The sequence below is a fragment of the Argentina silus genome (assembly GCF_951799395.1).
Source record: "Argentina silus genome assembly, chromosome: 2".
Taxonomy (NCBI): Eukaryota; Metazoa; Chordata; class Actinopteri; order Argentiniformes; family Argentinidae; genus Argentina; species Argentina silus.
In genome coordinates, this window is record NC_139656.1 from 9233572 (window position 1) to 9248787 (window position 15216).

The 15216-nt window shown below is 44.8% G+C and overlaps 1 protein-coding gene across 1 annotated transcript in view; it reads left to right on the forward strand.

Moving 5' to 3' along the window:
• The window catches only part of cltca (clathrin, heavy chain a (Hc)), a 35028-nt gene that overhangs the window by 17672 nt on the left and 2140 nt on the right, over window positions 1-15216 (forward strand). The window contains exons 7-29 of the mRNA XM_083664909.1: window positions 1135-1332; window positions 1535-1735; window positions 2010-2162; window positions 2348-2470; window positions 2825-2962; window positions 3852-4016; window positions 4281-4461; window positions 6099-6262; window positions 8030-8155; window positions 8327-8469; window positions 8659-8893; window positions 9003-9125; window positions 9229-9374; window positions 9491-9674; window positions 9790-9982; window positions 10144-10301; window positions 10396-10668; window positions 10781-10948; window positions 11173-11322; window positions 11501-11632; window positions 11781-11891; window positions 12040-12210; window positions 12397-12618. Coding sequence (XP_083521035.1) covers window positions 1135-1332; window positions 1535-1735; window positions 2010-2162; window positions 2348-2470; window positions 2825-2962; window positions 3852-4016; window positions 4281-4461; window positions 6099-6262; window positions 8030-8155; window positions 8327-8469; window positions 8659-8893; window positions 9003-9125; window positions 9229-9374; window positions 9491-9674; window positions 9790-9982; window positions 10144-10301; window positions 10396-10668; window positions 10781-10948; window positions 11173-11322; window positions 11501-11632; window positions 11781-11891; window positions 12040-12210; window positions 12397-12618 — 3858 coding nt within the window. The remainder of the gene's footprint in view (window positions 1-1134; window positions 1333-1534; window positions 1736-2009; window positions 2163-2347; window positions 2471-2824; window positions 2963-3851; window positions 4017-4280; window positions 4462-6098; window positions 6263-8029; window positions 8156-8326; window positions 8470-8658; window positions 8894-9002; window positions 9126-9228; window positions 9375-9490; window positions 9675-9789; window positions 9983-10143; window positions 10302-10395; window positions 10669-10780; window positions 10949-11172; window positions 11323-11500; window positions 11633-11780; window positions 11892-12039; window positions 12211-12396; window positions 12619-15216) is intronic.

The following is a 15216-nucleotide window of genomic DNA, read 5'->3' on the forward strand; positions in this document are numbered from 1 at the left end:
CCTGTAGACCTCCCCCCTCCCCCCTCCCCCCTCCCCCCTCCCCCCACATGCATGCACACACTGTGCTGAAGAGTGCATCTCCACTAAGAGCTTTATTTTTAACCCTCTTTTCTCTCCCTGCCCTTTATTAGACCACCCATATTATAGGGGGAAGTGAGCCCTGCCCCCTTTGGTTCCAGGGTGCACTCATTCGTGTTAACAGCTGTGGCAGTGACCTGCTGGGCCTGTTATCATGGGCTCTCTCTCTCTCTCTCTCTCTCTCTCTCCTCCCCCCTCCTTCCAAACCGCCCACAAGAGGCACACGTTACACTGACACATTAACAATGCAGTCACCATTTACCAGCCCCAACCCAGTGCCACACCACAGTTAAATTAGAGGGTAAGATGCCCAACTGAGTACTACATCTGAGATTCATTTTTATTTGACTCAAGACTCAGAGTGCTTGAATGTCGCTGTGTCGTGTAAAACAGCTGAGTCTATGCATCTTCCATCAAAGATAGTCATGAGTGCACTCATTCACACTGACAGCTTTTGACAGGTCCTTAGTGAGGGTATACTACAGGCAGAGAGCATTTCAAAGTGGTCATTCAGGGCCCTTTTGCGTCTGTCCACTGAGTGGGCCCCATCTGACCTCACTGTCGTTTGATTGGTAGCTTGTCCTTGGGAGGATTTTTCAAACAATATAGCTGGTGCCTAACTGTTTGGTAGGGGAAAAGTACAAAGAGTGAACAGTTACATCTCTGAAGAAAGCGGACACCCCTCCTCCTCTCACCACACATGGCTGTGTCCTTTGTTTACTTGTGGTGCTGTGGATTGCCTTACATGCTGGAACCAAGCTTTGGCCTCCAATACGTGACTGTAACCTGATCTTTTATATGAACCATGTAAAAGAACATTGTAGCTACACCCCCAGTAAACAGGACAGCAATGAACAAACAGGGAAAGGGGAGTTGAGAAAGATTGTGGTTTTATTCAATATCTCCAGTTTGAGCTGTCAGTCTGAGTCTCCCATACATTCAATGAACTGCACCGGAGATATGTGCCTTCAGATTCTTTCTTTTGTGTAAAGCACAATAGTTCTAAACCGCTCTAATTTTCCCTGTGTGTGTCTGTGTGTGTGTCTGTGTCTCTAGGTGTTGTCTGTGTGTGTGGAGGAGGAGAACATCATCCCCTACATCACTAATGTGCTGCAGAACCCAGACCTGGCCCTGCGCATGGCTGTCCGTAACAACCTGGCCGGGGCAGAGGAGCTGTTCGCCCGCAAGTTCAACAACCTTTTTGCTGGGGGGAACTACTCTGAAGCTGCCAAGGTGGCCGCCAATGCACCAAAGGTAACCATAACATGAAGTTATGAAGTTTACTTACTTTTAAAGAGAATAGCTTATTTCCAACTCTCCTGTTTAGCTTGTCCTTGTGTACATTGCAAGCAAAGGCCCAGTCCCTTTCCCTGCCTATATGAGCAGAGTCTTTATCAGTGTGTATATGACCTACAGTTGACCTCTTCTGCCCTTGTTGTTCTTTCTTCTCTCCCAGGGCATCCTGCGCACTCCAGACACCATCCGTAAGTTCCAGAGTGTGCCGGCCCAGCCAGGCCAGACCTCCCCTCTGCTGCAGTACTTTGGCATCCTGCTGGACCAAGGCCAGCTCAACAAGTTTGAGTCCCTGGAGCTTTGCAGACCTGTCCTCCAGCAGGGCCGCAAGCAGCTGCTGGAGAAGTGGCTCAAGGAGGACAAGGTATTTTTCTCTAGGGAAGGAAGATGACTATCTGAACCCCCCAGAGGAACAAAGCTTTTGTGTGTGTCTCATCTTTCTTTTCTAAGATGTGAGATAATCTGTTTGTCAGGCTGAGCATTTGAAGCATTTCCCCCCCTCCTTTCAAAGAAAGCTTGGAAATGGGAGGCTCCTTTTTCATTCTGGATATTTCCTCCTTGTTTACAGGGTCATAGTCTTTTGGTAGAATGTGTTAATCACCCAAATTCACCGTGTGTGTGTGTCTTCCTCTTCACAGCTGGAGTGCTCTGAGGAGCTGGGGGACCTGGTGAAGTCTGTGGACCCGACTCTGGCTCTCAGTGTCTACCTGAGGGCCAACGTGCCCAACAAAGTCATCCAGTGCTTCGCTGAGACCGGCCAGTTCCCCAAAATCGTACTGTACGCTAAGAAGGTATGCTTGTTGAAAATGTAGTTCCATTGATGTCCTTGTAGGTCCTCGAGCAGTCTTCTGACACATTCTTAGATCCCGTGGGGTTTGAGAAGAGGCCCTTAGGTAGTTTTTGTATGAATGAAAACAGTGGTTTGTGATGAGGAATTTGGTGAATGTAACTTGTTATATTATCTCTTCTGTCTCAGGTGGGCTACACTCCAGACTGGATCTTCCTGCTGAGGAATGTGATGCGCATCAGTCCAGAACAGGGCCTGCAGTTCTCTCAGATGCTGGTCCAGGATGAGGAACCTCTGGCAGACATCACACAGGTCAGAGTAGAGGCAGAGAAAGCGTTGCAGAGTCGGGGGAAGAGGCCCCTGCAACACGCTACCTCTCTCAATCACGTCATTCACACTACACTACCATGTTCCCAACTTGGGATTGGCAGTGGAGGCCATTCTGAACTTTCACTGCACTCTCTGACGTTAACTACAAACACTTATGATCATTCTCACAGTCTGATGTTTTAGAGAGCATAGTGGCTTCCAACATATTTTAGGACTATTGATTAGAAACCACATCAGAGTCTGTCATACAGGCCAAACCCATGATGCATGACTTTGTATGTTGTTTCAGTGGCTGTCATAAGCTGACAGTTCTCTCTCTCTCGTGTCCCTGTGTAGATCGTGGATGTGTTTATGGAGTATAACCTGATCCAGCAGTGCACCTCCTTTCTGCTGGACGCCCTGAAGAACAACAGGCCCTCTGAAGGGCCTCTGCAGACACGCCTGCTGGAGATGAACCTTATGCACGCCCCACAGGTAGAGTTGGGCCATTATCAGAATTCTCAAACCGGTATACCTTTTCTGCCGAAATACCTGCTACACTGGTAAAAAAAATAAAATAAGAGATTTCTACCAAGTGTTATCTTTGTGCTATCCGGCGCAGCGGCACCTGCGGCATCGTCAAACAAGCGCACCCAGACTCTGAGCGCACCAAGTGACAGCAGAAGTGTTCCTCCAGTATTTTACTGCATGTGCACAAGGTCAATCTAATGGCCAATTCAATTAACAAAAGTAATCTAGGTAGTATTCTGTCATGTGCTTAGCAGGTAATGTTGAATTACATTTTGAAAAGCTGTTTTTACCTACATAAGGCTAGTCTCTGCATTTCTAACGTTCGCTAACTGGCTACACACATAAAGCCAGCTGTGCAGTTTTTGTGTCTGAATTTTGTGAATTAATTCTTGAATGTTGCCCTACTGGGGCAGTTGCGTCTTTTTTATTATTATTATTATTATTATTATTATTATTATTATTTATTTTACACCAGAACAACTTTCTCCCTCCCCCATGTGAGTGTAATTTGATCCCTCTATCCTAGCTCAAGAAGCGCAGTGCCTGCATTTGTTTACTTGGCTTCAGAACCTTTTTTTCTCCCTCTCTCTTGCTGGCTACCGTAGCAGACATAAGATCTTCCACAGTGTCCCTGATCACGTCTTGTGCGTTGTATATGGCATTTTATTATGATTAATAAATGGCAGCTCCTGCGCTTAGCAGGTGTAATGGCAAAATAACGGTATGGACGGTGTGGCAGGAATTATACTAGTGTAAGCTTGTACACACACACACACACACGTCATTTAGATAAGGCAGACGTGACCAATTTGACCTACAAAACATATTGAATGCTTTTCATTTTTCTCTCAAGGTTGCCGATGCCATCCTGGGCAACCAGATGTTCACCAACTACGACCGTGCCCACATAGCCCAGCTGTGTGAGAAGGCTGGTCTCCTGCAGAGGGCTCTGGAGCACTACACCGACCTGTATGACATCAAACGTGCTGTGGTGCACACACACCTGCTCAACCCTGAGGTAGGCTGTGCCAAGAGACAGGAGCCCTTAGAGATCCCTACTATTCTAGTCAGTCATGTGTCAGCTAGTGTTACAACAACCTTGTCAGATTTGTTCAATGAATACAGAACTGTGTTCCCCTGCGCTCTCTTGAACTGACCCCTAGATACTGTAAATTGGAAGTTAATTTGTCTCCTAATGACACCATCTAACTCTGCCCTCTCACCCTCTTTGTTTCTATCTCTGTGTCTCTCTATCTCTCTCGCTCTTGGCTTGTGTCTGCAGTGGTTGGTGAACTTCTTTGGCTCTCTGTCAGTGGAGGATTCTCTGGAGTGTCTGAGGGCAATGCTGTCTGCCAACATCCGTCAGAACCTGCAGATCTGTGTCCAGGTGGCCTCCAAGTACCACGAGCAGCTCTCCACACAGTCCCTCACTGAGCTCTTCGAGTCCTTCAAGAGCTTTGAGGGTGAGACCCTTTGACCACGTTCATTCACAGCTCCAATTTGCTTCCGCTAAAACCATCATCGTGTCATGTTCTCTAGATAGAACACATATTTGGCTTTCATATTACCGATTACATTATTAATGGTTGAGAACAGCTGCAGTCAAAGTAGGGTAGCAGTAGTGGCTAGTTAACAAACAATGCTAACTAGCTAGTTAGTAAACAAAGGCAGCCTGTATTTACCTCAGGATAGTTTGTCTCGGTCTCCCGGTGCTTTTAGCTACCAATAGAACTATTTCAGCTCTGCCGCCATTCACGAACCAACCAATCAATGGTGTGCAACATCTACGCAGCAGGTCGCTCATTGACAAATCGAGAGAGGAGCACGAACCCCTGTGCAATGTCCTCTGTAACAGTTGCAACAGTTACACCTGGTTGTCGATGAAGCATGAATTAGCCTTTAGTGTCACTGCAAAGTGCATCTGCTCCGACCAACACAAACGTAGCACCAATATAGGCAGGGCAGTAAATGGGGGTTTCGGTGGAGTTGGCAAATTCAAACGCCTATGATATTGCACGTTCAATACCAATAACCAATAGGTGAAAAATCTACACTTATTTGATCATAACGGGCACAGCAGTTGTCGCCTGTCGGGTATAATCCCTCAAACATTGAATGATCAATGTTGCATATATCGATCATCTCTGCTATCTGTGCCAATTAGGCTACTAATCAAATAATGGAACCGTGCATGCATTTGATGGGGTATAAAATAAAATAGGAGAATATTTGTGTACTGTACATTTGGAGAATCTTTACACACAAACTAAAAAGATGGTAATATTGGGAGGGGAAAATCATATAAATTAGTATAAAAAAGAAAACATGGGAAAAGTCTTGACAGGCTCATTAAACCGTTACAGCATTTGAATCACAGCAGGTTGAATTTGGAGCAGCGCTTTTTTGCGGAAGCAAATTGGAGCCCTCAGTCAGGCTTTTGAGAAGTATCAGCCTTGGGCTTTGAATATATACAGTTTTCTGAATCATGCTGAATACATTATATAGGTGTCCTAATGCACAGTGGTCACTAGGCCAGTGCGTTCGCTTCATTGCACAGCACTCTTACTGCCTTATGCGGGCTAGAAGTCATTCAACTTCAATTAGCTAAGTAGGACAGAGGCAGGACAATCAATAGGTTCTGCAGAATGCCCTGAAGTGGTGGACAGATGGGCAGAGGCGCTGATGGCACTGCTGCAGACAATGGGGCTTCACCATTCAATAAGCTGAGCAGTAGACACATGATAGGTGTTTCAGATTGTCCACATGATTAATATTATATTGACATGGTGGATTGTGTTGTCATTATTGCCACTATCAGAAAGGAGAGAGAAACATAAATGTAGTTTTATCTGCTGGTCTGTAGAAGGTCTTTTTAAAAAAAAAAAAAAAAAAAAAACTATTATTGCAACCTGATAGTGGGACGCCAATTTATCAAGCAAAGGTTACTGATTGCTACTCTAACCCTCTAGAAAATACAGTAGACATTACTGTTAAATGTATGTGTTAGACTGTGTGTGACTGACATTACTGTTAAATGTGTGTTAGACTGTGTGTGACTGACATTGTCTCCCATGTGTCTGTTTGCGTGTATCTCTCTCAGGTCTGTTTTACTTCCTGGGCTCCATTGTGAACTTCAGCCAGGACCCTGAGGTCCACTTCAAGTACATCCAGGCAGCATGCAAGACTGGCCAGATCAAAGAGGTGGAGAGGATCTGCAGAGAGAGCAACTGCTACGACCCAGAACGCGTCAAGAACTTCCTCAAGGTAAGACCGCAAGCTATCTGGAGGGATGTGAGAAAATGTATGGACTGAAAACATACCCTTCTTTTTTCACTTCCCCTTTTCTCTTGTATTATTGTGCCAGTCCATCCCCTGTCTGTCCTTGTGATTCTCTGTTGTTGAAATGTTCCAATTATTTATTTAAATTGACTGGAATTACCACTTCATTTCACATGCAGAAAAGTGTTTTTGACTGGCAGGTTTGAAGGAGTTGACATATAGTCAATTCCCATATCAAGATCACCGTAGGGATTGAATGTTCAGCGAAATTCTGTGATTTAAGAAATCTAATAAATTAATAATGAAAGGAATATCATCTGAAAACAATTGGAAGAATTCCCAAACGTTGATGTTATTGTTTTGGTCTCCTATCTAACATTATTCGCTAAAGCATTCCCAACAATCTTTCTTTTGCCTTAATTGGTAAGAAGTGTACCTCAACAAAGTTTTCCTGATGGCAGTTATTATCTTTTGTGCTTTTCCCTGTGTCTTTGGAATGGCAGGACATGTATCAGGTAAATTTTCCCCAAGTACAGGACTCCCTCCCTCTTTTCTGTTCACCCTCACCCCAACTTTAGATACAGGATTAAACATGGGATTTGTATGAGGGGTACAACAATATAATGGCTGTACCCTGAAGCCATACACCCATGGGGTGCACCAAACTGTCACTGTTTGAAGTCCAAAACCAGTAGTCGGATTAGTTATCTAGACGTTGTCTTGTAAGTGTTATTTTGTATGTACCTGTATCTAGTAGCCGCTAGTTAAATTAGATTTTGGCCTGCATTGAAATCTCCATTTCCATATGTAATAGCACATCTAGATTCAATCCCCTAATCGAAAGTCATTACAGTAATAATATGAAAGTTTCCTCTTGGGTGTTGTCCTTATTGAAGCAGTCCCTATGAGTGCAGGGTTGTGAGGTGCTCAATCCCAGTGTATTAATCCTGTAGGAGTATTGATGGCAGTCACCCAGTGGTAGTGGTGTACAGTACACACACACACACAGTACAGTGCAGCAAGGTATGGATATGGAGAGGTAGTGGTCTGTGCTCCAGTTGTGGTGTCTAGTAGTGTGTGTTTGGCAGTACCTCAGTAGAACCTGCAGGGGGAGTCATCTGTGTACATGTGTGAGTGAGCCAGCTGCACTTGGCTTAGATACTCGGAATTGGTTTTCTTTCATTGTTTCTCTCCTTTTTTGCTTTTTTTTTTTTTCACTCAGTCTGTATTAAACAAATTACTTTTGCAATAATTAACCATCCTTTAACCTCGCAAAATGTGACGCATTCATTTGTGGTAGCTGAGAAGCATTTTTTTGTTTTTGTTTTCCTCAATATTGTGCCATTTCGAATCACGCAGGATTAATTTAACTGGAAAATGATATCCTAATGTCATTTTCAGTGATTCTAATATGTTTTAGTTGTCATTGTACATTATTATATATGAGCCAACAAGATTACAGTCTAACCTCTAGAACACCTAGATATGCGTAATACTATTTTTTGAAGCTCTAACCTAAAACTTTTGACCCACTTTAGCATCAGGGTCTTATTGATATCAACTGATAATCCAAAGTCTACAGGGTGTGACAGCATGTAACGTCATTACGTTACTATGTATGATCTCAGTGGCTAAAGGCCTCTGCCCACATGGCAGGTTGGACTGTGATCATTGGTGGACTGTGTTCAGGTCTCATGTGATTATGATGTAATGCTGATTGTGGCCCCTCCCCTCCCCCTCTGTGATGAACAGGAGGCCAAGCTGACTGACCAGCTTCCACTCATCATCGTGTGTGACCGTTTCGACTTCGTCCACGACCTGGTCCTCTACCTGTACCGCAACAACCTGCAGAAATACATTGAGATCTATGTGCAGAAAGTAAGTACCTGGCAGAAGCAACTTGTAGGCTAAACTTGTAGTCAGTGTCTACAATTGTACCATACTTCGGTTTAATTTGTCTGCAACCTTACATAGGCACACAAGCACCCACACACTCGATCACCACACACTCAAAACATAGTTCAGGAGATTGACCTGTGTCTGTGTTAGGTGAACCCCAGCCGTCTGCCAGTGGTGATAGGAGGTCTGCTGGATGTGGACTGCTCTGAGGACGTCATCAAGAGTCTGATCCTGGTGGTGAGAGGACAGTTCTCCACTGATGAGCTGGTGGCTGAGGTGGAGAAAAGAAACAGGTAAACTTTGCTCATTGCCTCCTGTTGTCTCCGTTTACCATGGAAAATGACACATTTCTGGTTGGTCACTGATTGTCTCGCGAAGTGTGAATCCCCCGTAAGAGGGGTGTCTACTAGCACTGTATGCTGTTCACCACTGTTGCATTAGCAGCTGTGGTTGGCTCGCTCATTTGTTATTTCTGTCCACAGACTGAAGCTGCTCCTGCCCTGGCTGGAGGCCCGTATCCATGAGGGTTGTGAGGAGCCCGCTACCCACAATGCCCTGGCCAAGATCTACATCGACAGCAACAACAACCCGGAGCGTTTCCTGCGCGAAAATCCCTTTTACGACAGCCGTGTGGTTGGCAAGTACTGTGAGAAGAGGGACCCCCACTTGGCCTGTGTGGCCTACGAGAGAGGACAGTGTGACCAGGAGCTCATTAACGTTAGTATCTAAAGGGATGCTGATGTTCCTTCTTTCCCTATTATAGTGAATTATTTCTGAACTTCAGCAGGAGGCATTGTTATATGTTTCATGTTTTTCTTTCTCTTAGGTTTGTAATGAGAACTCCCTCTTCAAGAGTCTGTCTCGCTATCTGGTGCGCCGTAGGGACCCTGACCTCTGGGCCAGTGTGCTGCTGGAGAGCAACCCATTCAGAAGACCCCTCATCGACCAGGTAGGTCCTTATACAGAGAAGAGAGGCGGCCTGGACAATCATATCTCCTGACTTTCAAACTTCACTGTTGTCTTCTCTCTGTCTCTCTCTCTCTCTGTGTCAGGTGGTGCAAACAGCCCTGTCTGAGACTCAAGACCCAGAGGAGGTTTCCGTCACAGTCAAGGCCTTCATGACCGCAGACCTGCCCAATGAACTCATCGAGCTCCTGGAGAAGATTGTCTTGGACAATTCCGTCTTCAGTGAACACAGGTAAAGCTACTGCTTCATTAGAAATAGTCCAATTTTGTTGTTGCACTGATAATACCAAAACAAAGAACAAAGGTTATGAGGAAGTTTGCTTTTGTTAATTCAGATTTTCTCCCCAGAAACCTGCAGAACCTCCTGATCCTGACAGCAATCAAGGCAGACCGTACACGTGTGATGGAGTACATCAACCGCCTGGACAACTACGATGCCCCCGACATCGCCAACATCGCCATCAGCAACGAGCTCTTCGAGGAGGCGTTCGCCATCTTCAAGAAGTTTGACGTCAACACCTCTGCCGTGCAGGTCAGGGAGGACCCATTCACAGAGCACAATAACACCTTCACAGCTTTACATCATCTCCATATTATGATTTAATCATCCATTATTGACTTCCCTCTGTTGTGCTTGTGGTCCCCAGGTCCTGATTGAACACATTGGGAACCTGGACCGGGCCTATGAGTTTGCCGAGCGCTGTAACGAGCCTGCTGTGTGGAGTCAGCTGGCAAAGGCTCAGCTGCAGAAGGGCCTGGTGAAGGAGGCCATCGACTCCTACATCAAAGCTGATGACCCCTCCGCCTACATGGAGGTGGTACAGGCTGCTGACCAGAGTGGTAAGGATGGTGAAGGATTAGGGCATTACCATTGCCAGGAGGTTGTCCTCAAGGGATGATTTTAGAAAAATACAGAGGTAACTGTCCTCAACATGAGTCTGATGTACTGACATGTCATAAGCTTTGTAGTTGACTAGCGACCACTGTGGTTTGTGTATCAGGGAACTGGGAGGACCTGGTGAAGTTCCTGCAGATGGCTCGTAAGAAGGCCCGTGAGTCGTACGTGGAGACAGAGCTCATCTTCGCCCTGGCCAAGACCAACCGCCTGGCTGAGCTGGAAGAGTTCATTAACGGACCCAACAATGCCCACATCCAACAGGTAAGCCACAGTACTGAACAAGCAGCCTCTACTGTCTGTCATCTAACTATGAGGATGGAATTTAACATTTATACATTCTCCTCTCGCATCAAAGGTTGGCGACCGCTGCTACGATGAGAAAATGTATGATGCAGCCAAGTTACTGTACAACAATGTGTCGAACTTTGGGCGTCTGGCCTCTACCCTGGTGCATCTTGGAGAGTACCAGGCGGCTGTAGATGGGGCGCGTAAGGCCAACAGCACCCGCACATGGAAGGAGGTGTGTTTCGCCTGTGTGGACGGAAAGGAGTTCCGGCTGGCCCAGATGTGTGGCCTTCACATTGTTGTCCATGCTGATGAGCTGGAGGAGTTGATCAACTACTACCAGGTAATACTACAGGACAGCACAACACGCATGAACACACATACAGGCACAAGCTCTTACAAACACCCCTACCACACTTAAGATTTGATGGACTAATAACCTCTCTCTCTTCCAGGACCGTGCTTACTTTGAGGAGCTGATCACCATGCTGGAGGCAGCCCTGGGGCTGGAGCGTGCTCACATGGGCATGTTCACCGAGCTGGCCATCCTCTACTCCAAATTCAAACCCCAAAAGATGAGGGAGCACCTCGAGCTCTTCTGGTCCAGAGTCAATATTCCAAAGGTAGGCAAATCTCTTGGAGAGGCAGTGCCCTTACAGTTTATGTGATATAGCCAATATAGATAAACCTTCCCCTCAGTATTAAAGAGAAATGTATGTGTAAGAATGTGTGCTAATGTCTGATTAGATAAAGATGATCCAAAGATTAATGAATAGTGTATTTTAAAAGTCCATCCAGATATGTAGAATCCTCTGTAGAGATTGATGTCTGTGTTGCCCCCTGGTAGGTGCTGAGGGCAGCTGAGCAGGCCCACCTGTGGGCAGAGCTGGTGTTCCTGTACGACAAGTATGAGGAGTTTGACAACGCCATCATCACCATGATGAACCACCCCACAGACGCCTGGAAGGAGGGCCAGTTCAAGGACATCATCACCAAGGTACAATACCTGTACTGCAGATGGGATCTCAAATTACATATATTTGTCAATAAACCATACCTTTTGATTTGTATTGTTAAACATAAGTGAATACATTTAGATTGTTTGCATTATTTTTTTTATTGCTCATTATACAATACACTTTATCTCCCTCTGTCTCCTCTGTGAACATCTATAGGTGGCCAATGTGGAGCTGTATTACAAAGCAGTCCAGTACTATTTGGAGTTCAAGCCGTTGTTACTGAATGACCTTCTCATAGTGCTCTCCCCCAGACTCGATCACTCCCGTGCTGTCAACTTCTTCAGCAAGGTGAGCGAAGGTTGTTCTATTCTCAGCTGCCAACACAGGGTTGAATTATCACAGCATGTGTATTTCTATGCACATCTAACAAATGCATATCTATTAACATTGGTTGATATGCTGTGATGTAAATCTGAAACTGGTGTGTGTGTCATAGGTGAAACAACTTCCTCTGGTCAAGCCCTACCTGCGGTCAGTACAGAACCACAACAACAAGCCTGTCAATGAAGCACTTAACAACCTCTTCATCACTGAGGAGGACTATCAGGTCAGGCACTAGACATTAAGGGGCTTTAAAACATCAGTCTCTTCCCACTAGATACTTAAAACACAGCTTTAGAGGCCTCTGAACAACAAGAAGGAACTCTCTTCCTTCCTCTTTTCTCATGGTTTCTCCTTTTCTACTCTTGTCCCAGGCTCTGAGGACATCTATAGATGCTTATGACAACTTTGATAACATCACCCTGGCCCAGCGCTTGGAGAAGCACGAATTGATTGAGTTCAGGAGAATCGCTGCCTACCTCTTCAAGGGCAACAACCGCTGGAAACAGAGTGTGGAGCTCTGCAAGAAGGACAAACTCTACAAGGTACCCCCCCCCCCCCCCCCCCTAGGGAGCAATGGTCATTGGGAAATAGTATTGGATATAACAGCTAAAATCACACTGGTTAGAAAGTGAATGTAGTAGCATAGCCAGATGGTGACCACGGTATCTTGTCCTTATGATGTCATGTCATCTTGACCATGTTTATGTTGTCCTGTCTTGTTCCCTTAGGATGCCATGCAATATGCGTCAGAGTCCAAGGACACAGAGCTGGCTGAAGAGCTGCTGGCGTGGTTCCTGCAGGAGGACAAGAAGGAGTGCTTCGCCGCCTGCCTCTTCACCTGCTACGACTTGCTGCGGCCAGACGTGGTCCTAGAGACCGCCTGGAGGCACAACATCATGGACTTCTCCATGCCCTACTTCATCCAGGTCATGAGGGAGTACCTCTCCAAGGTAGGTCTCTAGCTGTGTCTGCCTGGGTGTTAAGGGTATAACAGTTCGGGTATCACATTTTATTTATTTATGGCAAAAAACTGCCACTTTGAGAGACTTTGTAGCTGAGGTGTGTCCATCTGCCAGTAGTACTCAGACTCTCTATAGCCAGTTGGTGCACTCTTGCCTTCCTATTCATTCCTATCAACTTTTTCCTTTTAGTGCCTTGCCTCCTCTGTGTTTGTGTTTTAAAGCAAACCCTTTTAGCTGCTATGCCTACTTAACTTATGCTTACGTCATTGGTTTGAGTTGTCTTTTTTGTTCATCATTTTAGCAGCTTTATTTTAACCTTTTCCTTGTAGGAGACAGTGATTGCTCTTTGGTAGTGCTCTGACTTAGAATACATTATGCTCATCAGATACGATTAAAGTTGTATGTTAGCTATAGAACGTGTCTTGTTTATGCATTGTTTGCCTTCAATAAATGCAACCTTTCAAAGCGGTTGCTATCTAGTTCCCCTCTAGAATCCAATAGTTTGTTTTCTGACTGTTAAGCCCCAAGTAAGTAGAGCTCGTCATTGGATGCTGTGTGTGCATGTGGGGCTGCTGTGATGAGTCAGCATGTCTCTGCACATCAGAACAACAGTGTGACAGCAGCGAGAGCCTTGTATGCTTTGTAGAGGACACTAGTTGTTCACTGCTCAACAGTGGTGCATTAGCAGTCTGCTGCTCAGCTCAATATTATTTAAGTGGGACAGAGTTTAGTATTAACTGTATACATTTAGTAATGTACAGTTTTTAAAAGTTTATTTTTATAGTTGTTTTATGTTGAGATCTAAAGAATAAGAAGTATTATCAGTTGGTTATGAACCAGACAATCTGAGCTTTTCAGAGGAAATGTCGTAGACTTTATTTTAGATAGGAGTGTGTTACTGTCTTCACTTTTTTGTGTTCGTTCTTTGTATGTACTATTGGTTTGACCATCTGTTTCAGCCTGCTCTCGCTCTCTCTGCTCTATGGGAGTTAGATTTTATTTTCTAAGCTACGCTTCTTGAATTCCCTTCCAGGTTGATGCAATTAAGGAAAAGGTGAAAGTCGATTCCTATATTCCATCTCTCTCTCCTCTCTCTATCTCTCTCTCTCTTTAATTTTTGTTCATTTAACCTGGAGGACTGCAACCTCAGGAATCTGCATGAGTTGTTTTATTTTAATTCTCCCCATGTTACACTGCTGCTTTTACAAAGACACACACACGCGCGTGCACACACACACACAGAGAGTAGTGCCTTCTCTGAGCGTCCTACGCCTGACTGTGACAGTAGTCAAGCACTCCAGTAGACCTGTAGTCACTAATGAAACCTTGTAGCCTGAGGAAGTCTATCAACTATGCCAGTCTACCATTGGTTTCCAGTCCTGACTCTAAAAATGCTCTTGATGCCTCAAGAGTCTGAGGGTAAAGATTATTCTGTTTTAACACCCTGTGGTCGGCCCTAGTCTTTTCAAAATATCAGCACATACTTGAGGACTGCAAACCAGTCGTGGACTGCATGTAACTATAGTACTAAAACTATAAGCCAAGAAATGCATTTTATGAAGTTTGTGAAGAGAATGCGCTTTTTCTGAAGTTTGAATAGTGATGATGTTTGAGGAGCTTTCTTCATGAAAATATTATTCTTCATTATTGACAGCCAAGTGCAGCTGGCATTGAAACTGTAGAGACAGATTGTAACGGAACCAGCCTTTGTTAATGAATGCTGTGAAGTTAATATTCCAGGAGTAGCTATTGGAAAGTGCATTCCTTCACAGACCTTTTTTATACTGTTTCCAAGACCAAGACTGTATGAATGAGTGTATCTATGTATGTGTGTGAAAAACAGGTATTAGTAACTGCACATTGGGAAATGTTCTCTCGTTTAAAACACGCATGTGAGCTCCTGCCAATGAGGAGCAGCACCAAGAAGCTTGGAGACATTGCTGTTGGCTGTGCCTTGCTTTTGATGGGAGGCCTTGAGTGGCTGTACGAATCATCCTGAGCTGTCACTTCCTCTGCGCTTCAGTACTTCTGCCTCTTTTTCATGCACACATTTTAACCCAACTGCTTAACACAACTAGCATGTTACTCTTCTTTCAATTAAGCCTCCGCTTGTTAGGATTTGGTGGAAAGAAACTTTCTGAACAGAACTAATGTTTTTATGTATGGAGGGAACTGAACCCACTTTCATTAGAAGAGCAAAGGTTAGTATGGGGGAAAACTAGACATGTTGATATGGCTGACCCTACTGAGCAAATCTAGGCATGAATGCCAACAATAACTAAAGATTGGAATTGGGCAAGTATCCGGCACTGCTTTCCCTATGCGGCACGCATTTTACTTTTTACTGCATCTTTCAAACCCAATTAAGTTCTCTTCCTAATAACTCTTGGAAATCTGTCATTTCTCACTATGCTTTTTGAGATAAAGTTTCCACTTAAAGGATTGGCTGATATTTGAGCTAGACACTGATAATGTTTAGTCTTTGGAGACTACAACAGTGTGTGAAATATCACTTTTTTTCCCCTATGGTTTTGTTTTCAGTTAGTTCAGTCAGCATTGTTACTTCAACATAGTTCAAGGAGGGTA